Source organism: Apodemus sylvaticus, chromosome 3 (genome assembly GCF_947179515.1).
Source record: "Apodemus sylvaticus chromosome 3, mApoSyl1.1, whole genome shotgun sequence".
Lineage (NCBI taxonomy): Eukaryota > Metazoa > Chordata > Mammalia > Rodentia > Muridae > Apodemus > Apodemus sylvaticus.
The window spans coordinates 73,831,648-73,847,240 of NC_067474.1; the positions used below are offsets into that span (position 1 = coordinate 73,831,648).

The 15,593-nt window shown below is 42.4% G+C and overlaps 1 protein-coding gene across 2 annotated transcripts in view; it reads right to left on the reverse strand.

The window, feature by feature from the left end:
* Nucleotides 1-15,593, reverse strand: part of Fkbp15 (FKBP prolyl isomerase family member 15) — a 52,674-nt gene that overhangs the window by 24,381 nt on the left and 12,700 nt on the right. For both annotated transcript variants that reach the window (XM_052176579.1, XM_052176578.1), the window contains exons 3-12: nt 13,423-13,507; nt 12,876-12,945; nt 8,670-8,744; nt 8,280-8,378; nt 6,439-6,588; nt 5,288-5,356; nt 4,544-4,690; nt 2,475-2,617; nt 1,999-2,056; nt 533-640 (exon numbers count right to left, since the gene is read on the reverse strand). In XM_052176579.1, the coding sequence (XP_052032539.1) occupies nt 533-640; nt 1,999-2,056; nt 2,475-2,617; nt 4,544-4,690; nt 5,288-5,356; nt 6,439-6,588; nt 8,280-8,378; nt 8,670-8,744; nt 12,876-12,945; nt 13,423-13,507 (1,004 nt within the window). The remainder of the gene's footprint in view (nt 1-532; nt 641-1,998; nt 2,057-2,474; nt 2,618-4,543; nt 4,691-5,287; nt 5,357-6,438; nt 6,589-8,279; nt 8,379-8,669; nt 8,745-12,875; nt 12,946-13,422; nt 13,508-15,593) is intronic.

Genomic DNA, 15,593 nt, shown 5'->3' on the forward strand with positions numbered 1-15,593 from the left:
GTAGGAAGTCCTATGAACCCAGGAGTTACATGCCTAGGCAATATGGTGAGACTCAGTGTCAAAGGAAAAGAAGTTAGAAGAACTGAGCACCTATAGACATGTAGACATGCATGCAGGCAAAACACCCATGTGCATAAAAAATAATACAGTAAAACATTTTTAAAGAGTAAAAGAAACCTAAAACAATAGAACACAGGGCTTGCATGGGTTGCATATCTTATTGTCTAAGATGATCCTTTTTTTCTCAACATGAAGCAGAATTATTACTTCCAGACAGGCAGCTAAGATTAGGAGCAATACAGATTCTGCATCCTGCTACATGAACACTAAGTAACCTCCTGGCCTACTTGTTGGTCAGATGTGTAAAACTTAACCTCCATTTGGGGATGGGCTACTCACGGTTAAAAGGCATGTGCCTACACTGGTCTCAAACAGTGACTCTGGATTATAAGCAAGAAAGACACTTGTCTGAAGCAAAGGAACAGAAGATGGCAGCACCTGTACACATTTTAATGCAGTCAAGGGGACGTACTTCAGTTTCTGAGTCATTGGCATCCAGCTGTGGTAGAAGGATGGGCAGCATGGGCTGGCCCATTTTAGCCATCCGAGAGATCAGCTTGGCCTTGACTGTATCAGGACTCTAAAAAGAAGGCACAAACATCACTGTGACCAAGGCTTATTGCTTTCAAACAGCTCTACTTCTTTGCCTTGTACCAAAACCTTTAAGCCTCTATTACTTAGTGGAAGCCATTTCTTCTAGAAAGCAAGAATTATTCATGATACCAAACACAATGCAAATTAATTAATGTTGATTATACCAACATTAAATTAAGTCCCTATAGCTTGGGAATGAATTGCTTTCATGTGCATGAGCTCTTTTAACCAAGTGGCCCCACAATGAAATGAGAGTGCTTATGCACACTTGGTTTATCTTGCTAGGTTTAGAACAGTTTTTACTACATTAGACCAACTGTTAGTGAAATGCTTCCTGCTGTGGCATAATGCGCACAGGGCTGGAGGGAGGACCTGGCCTCACCCATCACCTACTGTCCTCAGTGCTAGGGAAAGGCCTTGCTTGAGCCTGACGTTCTCTGTCTACTATCTGGTCCACTTGTAACACAGGCAGAGACTGCATGGGCCAGGCAGAGCAGCAGCAAACCACCTTTACCTCCTTCCTAAAGGCATTCACATCCAATTTTACTGAAATAACAGTTGGTCCTCTCCTCTCACTGTTGGGGAAACAAACCAGTGACCTGCTCCAAGAAGAAGCCCAAATCTCTCTGAGAGAACGGAAGCAGAGGATGTCTACTTGCTCAGAAAGTGAATGCTCTCCAATTCCCTCCCCCATACACCTTCTTTGGGGGTGGGGTAGCAGTGGTAATATTTTGTTCTTTTTGAGATAAAATACATTTAACATAAAATTATATTAGCATCTATATTAATGTGAACAATGTTTTTTAAGCACTTACAATACACCAGATATAATACTGAAAACTGAAAAGTATTCACTTCCTTATATTTACAGATGAAGAAATAAACCTATGTTTACAGAGAAATGGCCACACAGAATAAGCAGCAAAGAAAGCCAAGATTAACTTTTAATCCATTCCCTGTGGAATAGATGGCAGTTCAAGGACGGACATGAGCTTCCCTGCCGGGCACCACTCTCTAGTAACACCACAGCTACTGCTCATTAAAAACAGCTTCGCAGTCTCTGCGCTCGGGGATTTACAAGCTGTACTTGGGGGCTGTGAAAACTATTTCCACTGTAACAGTGAAGAAACTGAGGATTTGAAAAGTTAGATCATTTTCTCATGGCCAAATGCCTTTAATTCAGATCTATGGATGTAAAAAGTCCAGGCTAATTTCTACTAACTGATTTCCAAAGTGGATAAAATAAATAGAGTAATAATTTCTATACTAAGTCAGTGGCTCTCAACTATGTGCTAGGAACAGGAGACAACATTCTAGGGCTTAGCGGTACAGAATCATACTTACTGTATTTACAGTAAGCTGTTCACTGAGAGAGTTAGATTTGGAACGAAGAGCCGGCTCCCTAAAATCAAATAAAACATCCTGAGATAATACAAAATCTACAATTGCAAACCCCAATTAAACTGGCTTTAAAACATTGTTTTTGAAATAGTCAATTGACTAGCTAAAACAGAATTTTAGCTCCTCTTTATTTGTATAGTCCTTGAAAGCCACCAAAGCTGAACTGAACAAACTTGTAAAAATTCGCTCCATTTTCCCAAGGGCCTGCATCCTGTTTGTGCCCTTTGCCCTTTGCCCTTTTCTTTGCTTAGAGTTTTGCAGGCATTCTTATCACCACTTTGACAGCTATTAACCCATTGTCAAACAAATCTGATACAGCATATTCCTGATCCTTTTTCTTTTGTTCTTTTCAATTACTTAAACTTGATTGTAGTCTCAGGAACCACGTAGAAGAATCCCAGAGCTTGCCACAGCCTTACCCGGGTTTGAGAGGCAATGGTGGGGGTGGTGTCACGACAGGATCCATCGAGAGGCTGTCAGAAGCAGGGATGGGGGAAGGGGCCGCAGAGTCCCGGGAGCTCACACTGTGGCCATCAGAGCCAGAATCTCTGGCAAATTTCACCTAGGGTAGAACAGAGTGTACACACTCACCCTTCCATGCTCTCTTTTATTTATTCTTTAGCATAAAAGCTATTGCCTATTCAGTATAGGCAAAATCACAACATGCTGAAGAAAAGACAAAGGAAACAGTTGTGATTCAGCTACTATGACATCATCTGTGTGTATGAATGAGTGCATGTGTGCTTTCTGCAAATGGGAGTCATAGCTTTGTAGCTATAGCATAGCTGCTCTGATTACTTGCTTACACATTAATGTATGTCCATGTCACAAAATACTTATCCTCATTGCTTTCAGCTCCTGGAGAGCATGCCTAACCTCAAGGTCATGCTCACTCCTGCTATGTTCTACAAGGTAAAGACTCCAAAGGATTCTTGAACATAAATCATAAACATGTATGCTCTTATAAACCCTATTTCACATAATTAGATGACTTACAACTATCACAACAATGCTTTAATGAATAGCTCTATGTCTGGACCTTTGAACAAAGTATATTTTAGTCTTCCCTCCCTCATCTCTCACCCCTACTCCACTCCCCTTCATTGTTTCCTTACCAGTCGCTTTTGCTCTCTAGCATATGCTTTCTCTAATTCCTTCCTCCCTCCTCCCTCCCTACCTCCCTCCCTCCCTCCCTTTCTTCCCTTCCTTCCTTCCTTCTTTTCTCTTTGAGACAGGGTTTCCCTATGTAACTCTGGCTGTTCTGGAACTCACTATGTAGACTAGGCTGGCCTCAAACTCATGGAGATCTACCTGCCTCTGCCTTTCAAAGGCTGAAATTAACAGCGTGTACCACTATGCCTGATTCTAATGTCTTGATTACTGGTAACGTAGAAAACTTTACTTATGTTTACAAAAATAGTTAGCTGTCTATCATTACCTATGGTTTCCTCAAGCTCAGAGAAAACTTAAGAGAATCTATATGTTTAGGGGAAAAAGGCATCTGGGCACATGTCACTGTAAGATTGGATGACCCAACAGAGAAAAGGGTCTCCCACTAGGAGGGTGCCTCTCTGCTGTGGCAAGCATAACAACTACATAGAGATAGCCTAATATTCATTATTTGTACTGTATTTTATAGTTTTATAGCCACAGGCACCATACAACCTAATGATATCAGGATCATTTGGGAGAAGGAATACTATAAATTAACCAAAAATTGTTGCTATTTTAGTATAGAAACTATACATATTCAAGGCAGGGTCTCTCTGTGTGACCCTGGCTGGCCTGAAATTCATTAGACCATTAGACCAAGTTGGCCATTAAGATCTAACTGCTTCTGTCTCCCAAGTGTTGGGATTAAAAATATTCCCCAACACATCTTACTGACAAGATTTTTATACATTAAAAAAAAAGACAAGCCGGGCGGTGGTGGCGCACACCTGTAATCCCAGCACTCTGGGAGGCAGAGGCAGGTGTATTTCTGAGTTCGAGGCCACCCTGGTCTACAGAGTGAGTTCCAGGACAGCCAGGGCTATACAGAGAAACCCTGTCTCCAAAACACCAAAAAAACCAAAAAAAAAAAAAAAAAAAAAAAAAAAGAGAGAGAGAGAGAGAGAAGATGCTAAACTCCAATGCCATTTTCAGAGAAAAGCATTCATCATTTCTTCTAAAGTTTTCAGAAATTCTTTTGAAGCATGAGTGTGTGAGTGATTGTGTGTGAGTGCCTGTGAGTGCCTGTGAGTGTGTGTGTGTGTGTGCATGCATGTGTGTGTTTGTGTGTGCATGACTATGTATACAAATAAATGTGGTCACTACATGCCTGCACCACCATGTCAGCACGTTTTTGTATGTTCTGGGGACTTAACTCAGACCTCTTGCCCAAAGGCAAGCACTTTCCCAACCTTCACCCTACCCTGCCATTTCCATTTTAAAAGCTGTCTATAGCTTCGGAATCTGATTTATAAGAACACAGGCCAGTTTCACTTACCCGCCTGACTTCCACCTCAAACACCAGGATGGCATCTGTGGGCTGAGTCCAGCCTATCACTCCTTCAGAGCCAGCAGCGTAGGCTGAAGGAGTGATAACTAAGCGCTTTCCTCCTTTCTTCATGCCCAGTAGCCCATCCTCTAAGCCCTACAGACATCAGAGGTGGGGAAAAGCTCATCAGACTAAAAGCACATAAACATGCACACAAACACATAAACTCACATACAGCACACACGCACTCTAGAAAATAGGTTCTAGATAAACACTGTCCTATTGAGCCAGTGAGATGGCTCACAGGGTCAGGGACACCTTACTTGACACCAAGCCTGATGACTTGAATTTGATTCCTGGAACCTACATGGTTGGAGGAGAGAACTTACTCATGAAAGTTGTCCTCTAACTGATACATATACACACAAGTACACACACACAAAACAAATGAAAAAAAAAAGAATAAAAGCTGGCATATCTGGTGTTGGATAAGACATTTAAATGATAAGAAAAAACAGCCATATAGTATTAAGAGAGAATGGGCTCTATCATTTATTAATAACAATTTTTCAGGTACTATGGTTAAGTATTCTATCTGCTTGTTTAACCTCATGATTGTTAGCATTGCCTTCAATTAAGTGAGCGAGCAACCCCTGGTCCTAAGAGCACACAGTCAGTAGGCATTAACGTGAGGTTAAACATGAGACCTGGCTAACAACAACATTTAAACTAAATTCCAAAACAGGCCTTTACCTTGACAACTTTTCCTGATCCTAATTTCAGGCGAAGCGGCTTATCTTTGTTAGCGGTAGAATCAAAAACCTGCCATTTTGATAAAGTAGAAAAAAAATTGAGGCAGTTTCAAAAACAACAATCATGATGATGATAATCACCTAAGGGGGTCAGTGCTTCCCTAGCAGGAGGCAGGTGTGAAGGCACACGGCTCTGAAGAAGCTGAGAAGACAGAACTGTAACATAGTTGAAAGCTTATCACGATGAATACTCTGGGGACAATAATTTGTCAAATTGGGGGCAAACCCATTTCTAGCACCATTAACCGAAGCACTTTTTCATCTATAAACTATTTTCAGTAAATGTACTCATTTGGTGCTAAAACAGTCCTTCCAAGAAGGCAGAGCATGGATCACTAACCTCCATGCACAAATGGGAAAAATAAGAGCTTGGAGAGTTGATCAAGGCCAAACTGGGTACAATTGGGGCTTAATCAGTTTTGGATACAGGGTTTCACTGTAGCTCTGACTGGCCCAAAACTCAGAGATCTGCCTGCACCTGCCTTCCAAGTGCTGGGATTAAAGACCTGTGACATCATGCACCACACAGTCATACTTTTTAAGTTATATAGTTCTATCATATTACATTACTCTTGAAAACTTAACAGTATTAAAAACACAACAACTGCAGCATATAGTGGCATGTGCTTTTAATCCCAGCACTCTGGAGATGTGCAGAGGCAGAGGCAGAGGCAGAGGCAGAAGCAGATAGTCCCTGTGATCTCCAGGCCAGGCTGGTCTACATAGCAAGTTCCAGGCCATCCAAAGCTACACAGTGAACCCCTGTCTCAAAAGCAAAGAAAGATGGTAAGAAGGCTTAAAAATAAGAACTCTTTCTTAAAGATATATTCAAGTTTAAAATTGGCAGTGAGGACAAGACATACACATGAATTATTCTTGGGAAACTGTCTGCCCCTAAATATGAGACAGGGTGTGAGGCCCTGAGCACATTTGCACAGGAACATTTACAGTGTGCCCCAAAAGCAGTTGTGGAGCTGAATTCAGCCTCCCTAAATGTTTCTACTGGCCAATGGCCACAGCTCACTTCCCATGTGCACATGGCAGGCTGCACGCCACATACACAGAAGGAACTCGCAGAGCATGCTGATTTACCTGACCCAGCACATGATTCTGAAGGAGCCAGCCCGTATAGGCTACTTCTAAAGAATCTCCAGTTTCCACAGCCGGACCCTCTGCTGCAACCAGGTCCTGCCACAGCACTGCATCCAAGGAAGAAGTGCTATTGCACTTGGCCACACACACCTGCACGATCAAGGTCAGAACAGCATGAGCATGGTTTAAGCTTCGCAGTCGTCCCATCACTGCTACTGTTCTTTCTCAACCACCCGCACCCACTAACACAGATTAAAGGTTAGAAATAAGCCATTCTGAAGTGAGGAATCTGGCCAGGGATCAGGGTGCCCAACAAATCTGCACTGGAGTCAGAACGTCTGGGTACAGATCCCGGCATTGCCAGTTCTTAAGTCTGACCTTTGGCAAATAACTTAATCTCCATATACCTACACGTCCCCACTTGCAAAAATGAAGAAAAGAGCTTTGCAAATCTTACAAGGTGGCTATGAAAATTAAATGGGTCAATACAGAGTGCTTAGCAATCCAGCTAGGAAATAACAGTATGTATACAGTGGGTCAGACCTCAGGACCACCTCCCAAAGACTCCTACCATTATCTTAGTGACCAGTTTCAGTAATGTGACATTTAAAGGGAAAGGCACATTCAAGCCATGGTCAACAACATCCAAACTACAAGCTTCTATATAATCTTCATGAGATGGAAAGATAAAACACACAAAATATAGAGCTCTTGAAGAAGTATGCATACTTACACCTGTTACAGCTTTAAAAGAGTGATTTAATGTATTAATATGCGATACTCTGGGTAGTAAACTTATGATTGTGTGTGTATGTTGGGTGGGTTATGTTTGTGTGGTGCACATGTGTGTTCAGGCATATTTGCATGTGTGCATGTACACGTGTGAAGGCTAAAGGATTGACTTGCATGTTGGTCTTCAGGCGCTGTCCTTGAATTTTGAGAACATGTCTCTCACTTGCCAGATAAACTCTGCTAGCCGCCTGGTAACCCTAGGGGTCCCTGTGTTCTCCCTGCCCCCTCCAGTGCTGGGATTACAAGCACACACCCCACTCTTGCTCTCCCTTTTCCACATGGCTCTCCGGGTCAAACTAAGTCCTCACATGTACACGGCAAACACTACACCAACTGCCCCTTAAATGGTTTTTTTAAATGTTATTTCTACATTTTCTATAATGAGTTCATAAAATTTTGACAGTCTTTTGAAATGCTACTTTTACAAGTTTCATCTATCTCTAGAAAATTGTGGAGAGAAAAAGTGGGGACTTTTGTATGTGTTTGTTAATGTGCAGTATGTGTGTTCACATGTGTGGGCACATGGGTATGTGGCTACATGTGCCCACACATGTAGTTAATGTCAGGTGACTTCCTGGATTGCTGTGTTTAATGAGGTGGAATCTCTGGCTAAACCCAGTACTCCCTGATTCTGTTAGTCTTTTTATTTTTGAGACAGGATTTCTCTTTGGAAAGCCCTGACTGTCCTAGAACTTTCTTTGTAGACCAGGTTGGCCTTGTACTCAGAGAAATCCAACTGTCTCTGCCTCCTGAATGCTGGAATTAAAGGCATGCACCACCACACCCAGCTGCAACAAGCATTTTAACCATTGGGCAACCTCTCTAGTACAGCAAAAAAAAGTGTTTAGTCAAATAAGCTTATGTTTCCCCTTTAAACACTTCCTCAGGCAATGTCAGTAAGATCTATTCTTTTCTGCAACAGCAAGTTTAGTGGGTTCTTTACCTTTTCATTAATAACACAGAGTAGTTGTGGTTTTGCCATAACTAAAACAAGGAAGACTCCAAACAAGTGCTCTGGCTTTGCACAGGAAAGAGTAAGAAGACGTCACCTGTTTATTGAATGACACAGCGGCCTTCTCTGACTCAAACATGATAGACCAGTTTTGTCTCTGGTCATCATAAAAGGTACTGTAGTTATTGGGCCGAACCTGGGAAAAGAAAACAGGAAGTTTACAAGTAAATTTGACTGCCTCAGCTCACAGAGGAGAGCTGATCCAGGGGACTCAAAGAGGTAGCTAGCAGGAGCCCTTCTCCCCAGCCTCAGCCCACCCCATCCCCACCTCTAGCCCAACACGTTCCCAGAAGGAACCAGGAGACCTTTCTGGAAGGCTGCTTACTGCTGTCCAGGACTGAGCAGAAGATCTTTTCTATTGGAAATGTCCAGGCCCATCTCTCCCACAATCCTAAGGGGCTTGTGATTCCAGTATGAGGACTCTTACCATTAGCTCAAAGTTCAGATGAATTGTAGCAACAGTCACTGGCTGCTGCTGACTGATGTAAAGAAGAATCCTATACTGTACTCACAATGGGCAGAAAAAGAAATCAGATGTTAAAAGGTAACACAGTCTCAACAGGAAGACATGAGGTCAAGCTTCCTACAGCTATAAACCACAAACCTGCTCAGACTGAGTTGGAACGTCTCACTGCCCTTTGCACCTCTGCGTTTCAGCTTCACTCTTTAACCGCCCTCAGCTATAGCTGATTATATTATTATTGGCATTTCCATTCATACGCAGGACAACTAAGAGATGGTAACTGGATCCTTTACAGAAAATGCAGGTCAGATATGGTAGTGTATGTCTGTAACCCCAGCACTTGAGGGGTTGAGGCAGGAGGATTGCCCTGAGTTTGAGTTTAGCACAAGCTACAGAATGAAACACCATCTCAAAAACAAATACCAACCAACCAACTAACAACAAAAATCTTTTAAATTTGAGGGAGAAAAAAAAATCACACAAGTCATATGTATACAACTCAGTGAATTTTCACATGTATATGTGCTCATGCGGCTGGCTACCAGGCAGATTGAAAAAAGACCAGTGTTTCCAACATCCTAGAGAGCGCCCTTTGCCCCTGATTGTCAATACTCTCTCCCTACGGCAGAGAGCCGCTACTCGGACTCAGTCACAGATCAATTTCTCTATAGTTAAATTAGTGCAAACAGCCTACAGATATTGATTTTTCTTCCTGCTTCTTTGAGTTACAACACTGACTAAGCCTTGCTGCTTTGTTTATCAGTACTTGATTTGATACTATCAGTCACTACTATTCTAGTGAACATAACACAACCTATTTATCCACTCTCCTAGTCATGGCTATTCAAGTTGTACACAGATTGAAACCATATGGATAACACATCTGTGCACTTTCTCCATGCCTTGAGGACATGGGCATACACACCTTCCTTCTACCTAATGGACTTCCTTCAAAGCATCCCATAGTAACAAGCTACTGGTAGTGGATTCTCTCAACTTAAGATTGTTGGCAAATTTAGTTTGCCCTTGTTCCTTACAGATATCTTTCTTGGTATAGGATTTGGAACTGTAAGCTGAATAAACCCTTCCCTCCCCAACTTGCTTCTTGGTCATGATGTTTGTGCGGGAATAGAAACCCTAAGATAAGCCCTCTGCCATTTTACATATTATTAATATCATATATATCATTAGTATATATCACATATTTTCTTATCTATAGGGAAGGACCCTGGAACCAATCTCTCAGAGTCTTAGGGACAACCGTGTATACTATATATATATGGATTAAACAAACACAAACATCCAAATAATTAAAATTCACCCTCTGGGCTGGAGACATGCTGGCTCAGCAGTTAAGAGCACTCACTGCCCTTCCAGAGGACCTAAGTTCTCCAGGTCCATGAGAGGAGGCTCAAAGCCATGTGTAAGCCTAACCACTCTAGGGAGCAGTGACCTCTGGCATGAAAACACAAATACAGAAAAATACAAATAAAAATAAATATTTTTTAAAAGATGAAATTTATCCTTAGAAATATGGGGAGCTGTGAGGGCTGCTGTGTGATTTTATGTGAGATAATTTATTTTGTTTTTCCAAGTGAAGGGTGGATCAGCCCAGTCCCACTGTAGACTGAACTGGTTGTAAAAGGATTAGACATTATTAAGACTCCATTTACCAGAGTTAGAACAGGCAGATAAGCACACTTGTCCTGGCATAAGACCCAGGCTTGAGTCCTCGCCCCCACATGTGGCTCACCACTACCTCAAGTGCAGCTCCAGGGGATCCAACGCCCTTCCTACCTCTGTGGGCACTGTGCACTCAGTGCATAGAAAACAATGCAGGCAAAATATTCATATACCTAAGTAAAATACGGAAATCTTTAAAAACAATTTTAGCCATCAGTCTCCCTCTGAGTTGTCCTGGTTCTTACCCAGGTGGGGCTTTCCAAGCTTTTGGCTGAAAGCCTAGAAAGTCTCCAACTTCTTAAAGTCTTAATGTCCTTAAAGCTTTACTCAACAGGAATTTTAGCTGAATTCTTTAGTTACTTCCCCATGAAGTTCAAAATCTAGTAAATATAGGGAAAGGAAGATAGCTGCTACTTGTTGCAGGTTCCCTTCTAGAAGTGTCTCTCCTGCGCACCACAGAACTGCAGAAATTGCTCTGACTCTGGCAGTACCTGGACCCCTATACCACCCCTGAATTCAACACATGTCACACAGGGAATACAGCTGTTGGTTTGCAAGGCTCCAGATTTGTCAGTTTCCCATTCCTCAAGCAGTCTCTGTCTGTGTCACACCTGCAGCCTAGACTACACCTAAAATCAGCAATACCCTCAGGATATACAACAGAGACATCTCATTGTTGGGTTGTTTTCTCTAAGATTTTAATTTATCTTCCCTTCAAAATTTCTACAGCTCTCCAGTGAGGTTTTTTTGGTTGTTGTTGTTGTTTGTTTTGTTTTGTCTTGTTTTCCCAATAATATTTTTCTGCAATATAACTGTTACAATTTTTCTATTTCTTTTTTAAGACAGGGTCTCACTATGTAGTCCTGAACCTCCTGGGTAAACCAGCCTGGCCCCTGAGCCCACAGAGATCTTCCTGCCTCTGCCTCTCCAATCCCGGGATTGAAGGCCACTACCCAGCTACCAGCTTCTACCCTTTATTTAATGTGAATGAGTGTACCTTGTGCCTAGTGCCTGTTGAAGCCAGATGACAGCATTGAATCCCCTAAAACTGGAGTTAGAGATGGCTGTGAGCAGTGATGTGGGTGCTGAGAATTGAATCTGGGTCCTCTGAAAAGGCAGTCAGGGCTCTTAACTGCTGAGCCATCTCTTCAACCTCCAAAATTTATTTTATTTTTTTGTGTATGGGTGTTTTCGCCTGTATATGTTTGTACCATTACATGCATGTAGTAGCTACACAAGCCAGAAGAGGGTATCAGGCCCCCTGAATTGGGATTACAGATAGTTATGAGCCAATATGTAGGTGCTGGGAACCAATCCCAGGTTGTCTGGAAGAGCAGCTGGTGCTCTTAACCACTAAGGCACATCTCCAGCCCCTTATCTGCTTCCTTTTAATTGCTTCTCCAACCTATCACCTCTTTCTGGCAGACAAGCATAGTGGGGTCTCAGAACTAGAGTCTCAGAACATAGCATCTGCTAACATACACAAGAGACATCATTTGCTTCCTGCTGGGGGGAGGAAAGATTTAAGGCACACAGAAACTAGCTGCAATGGATAACCTCACTAGATGTTGATTCAAATATAAGAAAAAATAATAGAGAGGAAAAAAACTGAACACGTCCTGGTAGTGACTAAGATGTTCTGTTTACTTTTCAGGTGTGCTAATGGCATGATAGTCTTCTTTTCAAGTATTTCATCTCTTAAAATTATATACTAAAGCATTTACTGCTGAAATTGTATATTGGCGATCTGTTCAAAATAACCTGAGTGGGCAAAGAGAGAGGCGAGGGTGCAGTGGCCAATGGAAGACTAATGACTGTGAGAGCTTAGGACTGATACTCGTGGGTAATACTGAGGTCCCACTGACTTGTCTTAGAGTGTTGGCCATTGTATCAGTCACCATGGGTAACTAATCTTAGCTTTGTGCTGAGAATAGCAGAGCAGCAGGAACCCTGAGTTCTCTGGGCTTCTGAAATACTAGAATTTCTTCTGTCTAGTTCAATAATCTCTAGCTCAAAATTCTGGAGTGGTATTTGAGCTGGATGTACCAACTCAAGGAAGTCAGGCTTGGGGACATTTAGTGACATCCACTATACTTCACCCTAAGGCAGTTATCAACTGTTCAGCCTTATTTTCAGACTGCAAAGGATAAATATTGGTCTTTAACATAGGCAAAAAGATGGAATTCACTGACAGAATGACAAATGATCACTAGCTACCCAACAAAGAGCATCCTTGACATTACTCTAAAGCCTTGCAGCTTTTACACTAGAACTGTCACAAAGGAGATGTCTAAAGCAAACATTCTGAACAGCAGTACTTGTTTTAATGCACAACAGTAAGAAAACTAGGGCTATCTACTTAATCCTAATAATCCACACTCAATTATCATCAGTAGCCACCCTAATCCTCTGACATGTAAGTCTCTATCTAACAGATAAGAAACAGAACTTGGGATGTGGCATATAAATTGATATGGGTCTTCTCACCTCTCTGGTTGTGTGGTTCCCCAGGACAGCTGCTCCAAATTTGCCCTGCTTCGCATATTGACCATTTATGCTATTGAAGCAAGAATACGATAAATATCAGGATCCCTCTCAACCATGAAGAGCCAGTTCTCTGTTCTGAAACAGCTAGTATTTGGCTTTTGGGAAAGATCAGAGGTGGGCAGCTTTAATCTAAAGCTCTTCTGCAACTTCTTTTTCTTTGAGACAGGGTCTCATTGGTACAACTCTGGCAGATCTAGGACTCGTAGAAAACCTGCAGACTCTGCCTCTCAAGTGCTGGGACTAAAGGTGAGTGCCATCACACCCAGTCCCAACATTTTATTCTTCAATCATCTCTCATCCACACTATCCCTAAAACCTCAGGAAGCTGCTGTGGAGGGCCCAAGCATTAACAGCATAGACAAGATACTGCTGAGTTTCTCTGAGGAACGAGACTGCGATGAGCACAGGCTTCTGAGAGCACAGGAACTGCAGCCAGCTGGTCCACGGCCACCCCCAGCCCTGACGGCTTTCTCTCCTAGCTACTTACTATCGGTATGCATGCACTGCAGTGGCAAACAGCACTGAGGATGTGCCGGTGGTAGCTGGTGCTGGTTTTGGTGCTGTCTGATTTCCTAAAGATGAAGGAAACAAAGGTGTCATTTATTTTTTGATTTTTAACTCAAAACTAGCCTCAAAAATCCCACTTCACCGAGTGGTGGTGGTGCACGCCTTTAATCCCAGCACTTGGGAGGCAGAGGCAGGCGGATTTCTGAGTTCAAAGCAAGCTTGGTCTACAGAATAAGTTCCAGGACAGCCGGAACTACACAGAGAAACCCTGTCTCGGAAAAACAAAAACAAAAACAAATCCCACTTCCTGGTTTACAATTAGTGTAACAATGCTTTCATTACCACTATCCTCACTGGATCCAGAAATAGCTCCGTGACCTTGTCAGGTAGTGAGGAAACAGACTAAATGACAGTAGATGTGGCTAGACTCACAGTAGCTCCAACACTATATGCCACAGACAAATTTTCTGGCTGAACAAAAAGTCTAGAAATCAGAGATAAACTCTATTTTCTTTTCTCTTTTCAATGCTCTGACAGCTAAGGTATGTACAAGTAAAGCTATTTCCCTCTCTAGCACACAGAATGTGTGATAATGTAGATGAGATTTCCTGGAAGGAATTCTAGCTGATACTGAACTTCCTACAAGGCTGATCAACTGATTAGAAGGCCAGTAACTTGGTGGAGGTAGGACTGTTCTTGAAGATTCAGAGCCCAATAACAACCTATCCCGAGCTGTCTTCAGCCCCTAGATAGCTCTCCCTTGTCCATTCCTACAACTAAACTAACATCCGGTGACTAACGGGTAGGGCCTTTGGAATCTATTGACTTAAAAGACCACTAGCTTCCACAAACCAAAAGGCTAAGAATGTCATCAGATAGCATCTGAGAGCTACAGCTGAGATTCTTCTCAGTCTAGTTGAATCTCATGTCTCCACCACAGCATGTGAAGTGTCTTGATTTGTGACTCTCTTTGTCCTGTTCCCATAAAACTTCACCAAACTGTTACCATATTGCAACATGAGATTTAGGGAGACCTCAATCTGTGTTCCTAGGCCACAGTGGTTCATATTTGGCTTCAGAATACTCTTGTCCCCTTTGAGGATATGACTATATTTTTGCATCAACATTTAAATCACACTCATTACCTAAATCTATCAAGGGGTCTATAGTAACATTAATGTTTTAAAATAGCATATTAAGGGTAAATTGCATTCTGATATTGTTTTGGCTTTTGTCTGTCTTTCTGTCTGTCTATTGGAGACAGGGTCTCCTTTATGTAATCCAATCTAGCCTGGAATTTATGGTCTGCCTCATCTCCTGACTGCTGGGACCACAGGTGTTCACCACCATACCCTGTTGTGTATGGGCCTGGTGTTATTTGTATGTTGATGCTAATTCCACTCTCCTGGGAGAGGCTGTGGACAAGGAGAGAGTCATACTCAGGTGATTTCTTGTGAATCAATCCCCTAATGAATAAAGGAGGCAATCACTGGGCAAGGAGGCGGGACTTCCAGGTTGGATGGAGGAAGAGGGGAAGCAGGAGAGAGTTAGGTCCTTTTGGACAGGGATAGCGTGAGGACAAGATGAATGCTACTAGTGTCTATCGGTTTCAATGGCGGATCCATTGGGGTTCGCCACTGAAAGATTTAGATTTAATAAGGCTTACAAGATTAGGAGTTTAGTTGCTGCACCCAGTGACTGAGTTACCATAGTTTCTGAACTAAGTTTGTGTTTTCCTTCATGAGACCTCCCATCTGGGTTCAAGAGGGAAAGGGATGGCAGCAAAGCATGGGTTTGCCGGAATTGCAAAACAAAGGCAGTGGGGGAATCTGAAGCACCGGAGCCTGCCAGGTTTTTTTTTAAATATTTCCCACAACAATACCCAGTGCTAAACTCCCTAGATGCACATCTAGATAGAAAAGTAATGAGAGAGCACTAAGGAAAACTCAATGAGCTTGCTTTCAAAACCTCTTCTCTCTTACTTTTCTGTTTGAATACCTCTTTTCAATTTCGGAGTACAAGAACATTGTAGAAAGTCAGATAGGGGCTAGTGAGATGGCTCAGCAGTTAAGAGCACTGATGGCTCCTCCTCCGGAGGTCATGAGTTCAAATCCCAGCAACTACATGGTGGCTCACAATCATCCATTAATG